The sequence below is a fragment of the Actinia tenebrosa genome, unplaced genomic scaffold (assembly GCF_029948245.1).
Source record: "Actinia tenebrosa isolate PJP-AT-01 unplaced genomic scaffold, QUT_ActTen_1.0 PGA_scaffold2__45_contigs__length_23673736, whole genome shotgun sequence".
Lineage (NCBI taxonomy): Eukaryota > Metazoa > Cnidaria > Anthozoa > Actiniaria > Actiniidae > Actinia > Actinia tenebrosa.
This window is the reverse complement of record NW_028292579.1, coordinates 9,314,094-9,321,774: the sequence shown is the minus strand read 5'-3', so window position 1 is coordinate 9,321,774 and position 7,681 is coordinate 9,314,094. Positions and strand designations below refer to the sequence as shown.

The 7,681-nt window shown below is 40.4% G+C and overlaps 1 protein-coding gene and 1 pseudogene across 2 annotated transcripts; one reads left to right on the top strand and one right to left on the bottom strand.

Annotated features, from left to right (window-relative positions):
- The first annotated feature begins 854 nt into the window (after nt 1–854).
- On the top strand, nt 855–3,727 carry LOC148909204 (uncharacterized). Its single transcript, XM_089034468.1, has 4 exons — nt 855–1,150; nt 1,351–1,544; nt 1,673–1,836; nt 2,028–3,727. Exons 1-4 carry the CDS (start codon nt 1,135–1,137, stop codon nt 3,208–3,210), a joined length of 1,557 nt encoding a protein of 518 aa, XP_088890594.1. The 5' UTR covers nt 855–1,134; the 3' UTR covers nt 3,211–3,727.
- On the bottom strand, nt 3,254–5,229 carry LOC148909203 (uncharacterized; annotated as a pseudogene). Its single transcript, XR_016120535.1, has 2 exons — nt 4,955–5,229; nt 3,254–4,872 (listed from the first exon to the last, which is right to left on the bottom strand). The product of XR_016120535.1 is annotated as an uncharacterized LOC148909203 (transcript).
- Between the last annotated feature and the right edge of the window lie 2,452 nt (nt 5,230–7,681).

Below are 7,681 nucleotides of genomic sequence, written 5' to 3'. Positions count from 1 at the left end.
ATTCCAGGAATCATTCGACCTACGACCTCAAAACTGAATATACAAGATAATCGTCCCAAGGGCGCTAGGGGAAAATTTTGGTGGTTTTTTAGCCGTTAGACTCCGTTATATTGGTGTTTTTTAGCCGCTAGAAACTGTTTAAACTGTTACTTATCTGTTCTGTTATGTGCTGGCTTGATTTATTCAGTTTTCCCTGTTGTGACCGATGAAAGGCTAAAATATACTTCAAACAATTGAAACATTTGGTGATCGTCCGCCATGCTTTACTCAACAACGTATCTGGGTGAATATCCCGTATGTATACATGTGGGGGGGGACTGGTAACAAGTTATGTCATAACATCTCCTCTTCTTACAGATGTATAATTTAAAAGAAAATAAATCACAATAAAAATTTGAAAACAACAAATGTTCTTTCAACATTTTGTAACTCAATAGTTCATAACTCTTAATTAATGTTCTTATCTTGGGACGTAGTCTTGCAGATACGCTGGTCTTCTGGTCTGTCTTTTGGGTCGTTCAGCTCTTGGGTGGGGGCTTTGTGGATGTGGTCCTTTGTCGGCTGCTCTGTTCTGTGTTGCGTTTTGTCTCCTCTATCTGTGGTAGGGTTCTGTGGTTGCTTCTCTTGCTTTGGTTCATCTATCTCAGTAGTATTCCGCAGTATCTCTTCCCTCCAATCTTTATTATCATGTTCTAACTCTGCTTCCTCTTCCTCTCTGTCCGTATTATCGTTGTTCTGCATTACTGTGTTGCCAAGTTTGAAGTGGCTTGCATCTCGTGTTAGTGTTCGTCCATCATGTATGCGTCTGGCAGGGGTGGATCCAGGGTTTGGACATGAGTAGTTTACTCTGAATAGGCCCTTTGCAGCTAGTGGTCACGTGCTTGGATACCGCTTAGCAACACAAAACTGGAGAGCAAGCCTTCCAGTAAACAAAAGTTGTAATAGGTCAAGCACGCGTGGTTTTATACGATAGTTTCATCGTTCAAAACGCTTAATCCTTTTGCCCTATCTACAAACACAGTAAGATAATCTTAAATTCTCTCCTTTGGACTCGATTTTTGGTTCGAAGTAACGATATTCTTCGCGTTATCGCGAAAAAATTGTCACCGCCGGCCCGCTCGACGGCTGAAAAACATGGCGACTTCGCAAGGTATGTACTTCAAAACTCTCCTTTTTTTTGGTTTCTTTTCAATTATTGGACTTCTAAAATCTCTAAAATAACAGTTTAGATTGTGAATGGTGATCGATTGTAATTGGACGGCATTTTAATGGACGATTTGTTTATTTTTTGTGAGAGTGATTCCACGTCTAAAGTCAAGACTAACCCATGTTTACATATATTCGCTGTAGATGTTAGAACTCCCGACGAGCCATCACATACCAAGAAAAATTCTTCGTACCATTGTTGTGTTCCCTTGTGTAACGGAGATTCTCGATATCATCCTGATTTAAAGTTTCACCGCTTACCAGGCCGTGCAAGGGATGAGCAATTGAAAAAGGAATGGCTGGTGAAGATACGAAGAGATGTGGGCCCACACTTCAAGGTATATAGGAATCTAACAATATCAATGCACAATACGAATTGCCTGTGGATCTTTAAAAAACTGTAATGAAGATAAAAATAGTTGAATACAGTTACATTGTTATTAAAAGGACATTTGATTTATAATAGGTTAACAAAAGTACCAGAGTGTGCTCAAAACACTTCACTGAGGAAGATTACAATCCTCCCACTGATTCTGGACGTCAGTTGCTAAAAAGAGAAGCTGTACCATCAATCTTTGACTGGTCAACCAAATCCAAAGCAAGAAGAAAGATAATTCGACAAGTAGATAGGTAATGAATATCACATATTTCTACTTCAATACATTTCATTTAGACTTGACTGATGGAATTGTACTTGATGTTTATTTTGGTTTAAACCAAAATAATTTTATAATTTTAATAATTTAGTCTTTTATAATTTTTTATTTAGTGTGAACTGAGTGTGAACTGAGTGTCATCATAATTTCAAAACCTTTTTACAGAGACACTCAGACAGATGAAAGTGATGACAATGAAGATAATAGTCCCAGCACTTCTACAACCTTCAGCATGGATGACCTACAAGCACAAGTCCAGTCACTCAGAGCACAGTTCCAAGATGCACAAAAGCAACTTGAACAAAGTAGAAATGAAACTGCAGCTGCCCTCACTGAAATAAAAAGGGTTAAAGTTGAAGCTGCAAAAGAAATTGAGGACATTAAGAGGCAAGCTGCAGAACAATTAGCACTTAATAAATTTGGGCTTGAGAGATTTGGCACAGACAATGAGATCATAAGATTTTATACAGGTTTCCCATCCTATTTACATATTCAGTTCTTTTTTAAGTTTTTGCAGCCATGTGCTGCACAAATGACATATTGTTATGCCTCTGGAGAAAGAGAAAGTAGACCAGACTCAAGAAATATGCTTCTTGTGGATGAATTGTTTATGTTTTGTGTACGCCTCAAACTAGGTCTATTCGGACAGGATTTAGCTCATAGGTTCCGAATACATAAATCGTCAGTTTGCAGGAAATTGATCACATGGACTAATTTTTTGTATTTTCTTCTTGGTAGTCAAGTGATCTGGCCTTCAAGGCAAGATGTTGATAGGTTTATGCCAGAAGGTTTTAAAAAGCTTTATGCAAGCACACGTGTCATTTTAGATTGTACAGAGATTTTTGTTCAAACACCTACCTCCCTACTACTTCAGTCGCAGCTTTATTCTAGTTATAAGAGTAATACTACACTCAAGGGTTTGATAGGCATTACCCCTAATGGAGCTATTAGCTTCGTTTCTAGCCTTTACACAGGGGGGATTAGTGATAAGGAAATCACAAGGTGCAGCGGCATTCTAGATTTGTTAGAACCTGGTGATTCAGTCATGGCAGACAAAGGGTTTGACATTGAAGATTTACTTAGGGAGAAGCGGGTAGAGTTAAATATTCCTCCGTTTCTTGAAAGTCAGGAACAATTCTCTGCCGCAGATGTTCAAAAAACAAAGACACTAGCAAGTCTTAGAATTCATGTCCAGAGGGCAATAAGAAGAGTCAAAGAGTACCACTTTTTTGATTCAGATGTGCCATTGTCCACTTTAGGTTCAGTCAATCAGTTATATACTGTAGCCTGCCTCCTTACAAATTTTCAAGGCCCACTTATTTTATCCAATGGTAATAATGAGGCATAGTGTCTGTAAGAAGTTGGTGAATGTATGATTAATGTGGCTTACATAACCCATTAGATAATCTTTAATGCAGGTTGGTTTATCATGTGTCTTGGATTGCTTTTTGTAACTATTTCAATTTGTTTGTAAATGAAAACTCAAAAAAAAAAAACTAATGAACAAACACAAAATCTAAATAGCACAAATAAATATAATACTAATATGATATAAATATAATAAAAAATAAATTAAGATTATGAATTGATTTGTCATTAATAAAAATAATATAATATTTGTTATCATAAGAAATCTGGCCATGGTTTGAGAACAACAACAAAAATCTTAGTGTATTAATGTAAATAGTAATTGAAGAAAAAACTATCAACTTTGTCCTTTGCTTGCTGGAAAAACACTGAATCAAAATTAATTCTAGAGCAAACAAACAAATTTTCGTCAATGTAACTGAAAAAATCACACCATTCTAATCCTGTGAGTCCAAGCTGGCACTGGATCTGGTAATAATAAATGTCTGTTGTTTTCAGTTTGTACTGGTTAGTGTTCTGGTCCTTGGTGAGATACCTCACATTGTCAAATGATGTTTCCCCCTCTTTAACGACCTTTATTTCTAACAAGCCAAAGGGATTCTGACCATTATTTACGGCATCAAGGTCATAAACTTTCCTGTCTGGGCTACAACCTAGCCATGGGCACTTTGGGTGGACAATCAGCCCAGATGGGAAGAGGTTTACTCTTCCACCCTTTGCATTGCTAGCATAGACCATGGCAGCATGTGGTTCAAGTTCAATGCCTCTTCTCATTGCTGCAGTTTGTACAAATCTGGTGGGGTTTAGCTGATTGACAAGGGTGTCAAAATGTGACACCCGGCGAGCGACAATGCCAAATTTGCTTGCTGTTACCCTTTTTTTCTGAGCAGGTGCCATACATCACTCTGACTTTGAGTGACTGTTTGCTGCTGCACTCTCAGTGATGACTCTGTTGTCACAGACAATGTTCCAAATATAGATTGTTGACGACTGTCAAGACAGATTGACACATTGTTATTAAATCTGTCCTCTGCACTTGAGAGGGGAAGCTCTGGGAAAGAAGTGCAAGTAAAATCATTTATGATGTAGTCAGTTGACATCTTTTGTTGATATGACAGGACACAGCCTTTTGGGACATTTCCAAACTTGCTCTGTACAAATGGGATATTGCCAAGTTGATCTTGATTGGGCAGAATGGTTGTAAAGAGAGGATAAGGTGGTTGGAAGCCATTAAAGTGCTCTTTTGTGAGGGTAGGATACTGGGTAGATGGGGAATACAAATTACTCTTGATATATCTACTGTACGAAGCGCCAAGTTGGGGTTTTTTCACTAGCACGTCTTGTATTTCTTTTTGTGCGATTTTGGATCCTCTAGGTATGCTCCAACGCTGCTTCATGCTGGTACATGTTAGCTCATCAGGCAATGTCCGATGTCCCAGTTGCTTAAGAAGGGCTAAATAGTAAAGAAGCCCGATCACATGATGGCAGTATCCACCTGCCCCGGCTACACATGAGCACAGCCCAGACAGCAATGTCAAATTGTTGTTCTGGACTGACACCTCTAAAATGTGCGGTGGTTCAGACTTCCTCATTGAGCGGTAACACTTGCATTTAACTCTCACGCACTGGTCGGTATATATCACTAAAAAATTGGAAAAATTAGTGTGAATTGTCTGCCATTCATATCATAATGAAATAGAAAAAACATTTTGGCTATCAAGTACCTTTAACGTCATGTAAATAGCCTGGTTCCGCCATAAATTTGTACGCTTTCGAAGTGCTTGTGCAGCCAGACTTCTCTATAGCGTAGCTCCCTACATCATCGAAGGTGAGGGAAGGAAAGATAGAGATGTCTTGAGTTTCTACTTCATCTAAAACAAAAATAAACATAAAAATATCAGTACGAAGAATTTTTCTTGGTATGTGATGGCTCGTCGGGAGTTCTAACATCTACAGCGAATATATGTAAACATGGGTTAGTCTTGACTTTAGACGTGGAATCACTCTCACAAAAATAAACAAATCGTCCATTAAAATGCCGTCCAATTACAATCGATCACCATTCACAATCTAAACTGTTATTTTAGAGATTTTAGAAGTCCAATAATTGAAAAGAAACCAAAAAAAAGGAGAGTTTTGAAGTACATACCTTGCGAAGTCGCCATGTTTTTCAGCCGTCGAGCGGGCCGGCGGGTGACAATTTTTTCGCGATAACGCGAAGAATATCGTTACTTCGAACCAAAAATCGAGTCCAAAGGAGAGAATTTAAGATTATCTACTGTGTTTGTAGATAGGGCAAAAGGATTAAGCGTTTTGAACGATGAAACTATCGTATAAAACCACGCGTGCTTGACCTATTACAACTTTTGTTTACTGGAAGGCTTGCTCTCCAGTTTTGTGTTGCTAAGCGGTATCCAAGCACGTGACCACTAGCTGCAAAGGGCCTATTTCACCTTTATTAGAGTGTAAAGAACATCTTGAGAGAATCAGTGGGGGTAATGTTGAACAGATGTGGCATGGAGTACCTACACCATCCACATTTCGTCACAGTAAGTAATGCATTTTGGTTGATGGAATTCCAGAGTTTGTGGTTCTCTTAATAAGATCAGACAAATAATTATGGTCATTTAAATCTTTGGCATTGATGTTTATCAAAATTTTAACATTTATATTTCTAATGTGCTTGCGCTTGTTTGGTTTTGCGGGGGAACCCAAAAAGAGGTGGAAAATTGCCAATCAAATGATCTTTTTGTTAGAGCGAAAAAAGCCACAATTGTCAAAAATGAATATAAAATAATAATAAAGACAAAAGTTGTAAAGCCAAGCACAAGAATGTTTAGCAGATCGTTACAAAATACTCAAAAAACAAGACAAGGTAGGTGTTCATGCAAAAGACTAACACAGCAGATAAAGAAAGCTCAATGCTTTATTTGAAGACACCACATATTAAAATAATATCATCCTGAGATCGAGGATGCCAGTTTGACCTTTTGAACTTACTGAATTGATGATGAAGGGGAAAGTGATTTTTTACCATCTTCACAGGCTGAGCAAACCTCACGATCTACAGTAGGGGCATCACCAAAAAAACAAAAAGGAAAACTAAAAGATCGCAGGTGTTTCTAGTTATGTGAAGAACACTTGAACATTGTTAAGATTTTGTCCCACTGTGGAGGCACTGTATTCTGCAAGCATTAAAGATAGTAAAGATGAGCAGCAGTAAGGGGGACTCGCGTAGCGCCGGGCAGTTGAAAAAATGGACATATCGGAAAAAAAAACCCAGCCCCCCATGGGTTTTCGGAGGAGGTTTAAAGGCCCTACAGGGGGTCTTGCAGCGATCGGGGGGAGCCGCGGATAAGTCCTTACTGGCTGCTGTATTTGGGGCGGTACGCAAACGGAGGTTAAAATATCCTTTATATATAGATGGATACCATCAAAGAATTAAGAAATAAAAATGTTGCGCCGACTGAGAATCGTGCTGGACGCTTAGACGCCGACTTTGCCTTCAAGCGAGTTATGGAGGGGAGATGCTACAGACGCGACGATGAACGAGAGAAAGGAGCAGAACGGCCTATCAATTTTGATGCCCGAAGGGACTACCGTTGATTGAGTTGACGTTTATAAAGTATTTAGCGGCGAGTGGATGATAGAAAAGGGCCAGGAATCACAATACCGGGCGTCTGGCAGGAAGGAAACCCCTTTGTTTTTTTTGTTTTAACGAACGCGACAGCGACGCCGGGACGACTTGAGGGAATAGATATGCTCTTAATACGAAGGTGCTTACCCGGTTGACCGTGGTGGTTATTTCGGGCGCTACAAGATAAAGACGCCGGGGTGTTAAAAAGGTAAAAAAACCCAATGCGCATCCAGGTTAACTGGTAGGAGCTGGGTAGAGAAGTTCTTCCGAAGATTCCTCCCGAGGTGGTGTTGGTAAATTAACCTTAAATGGAGAGAGAGCCATCAGGAAATGGGGAAAAAAATACTAATAGGACCGAGGAACCATGCGTAAAACATCAAGAAGTTGGAACCGTGTTAGAAAGGCGCATTACACGTCAAGGATGGATATCACGGACTGCTTTATTTTACTCTGGGACGCACAAATGTCGGACGGCCGGGGTGTTCCTCTCGTAAGCACCAACGCACACGCATGGAGGAGTTAGTTCCCCGCCCTCCGGCAACGCGTTCTCTCAGCATTCTCCCGCCCTGCTTCGTTCATGCGCATGCCTCTGCGCTCATGGCCTGGAGGGCGTCCGTTTCTGTCCCACTATGGCTTTTACTCCCGGGAGTAACTGCCCCCTGGCCTCCTCCCCAGGCAGTGACTCCCTTGGTGGCCTACTCTCCGCTGAGGTCCTCACTCTCCTTTGGCCTTCTTGCGCCCGCACCGCCCCGGTTGCCATTCCCCCGGTTGTTCCCTCAGCGGCTCAAAGCTTGTGTAGCCCACCCAGTGGTCC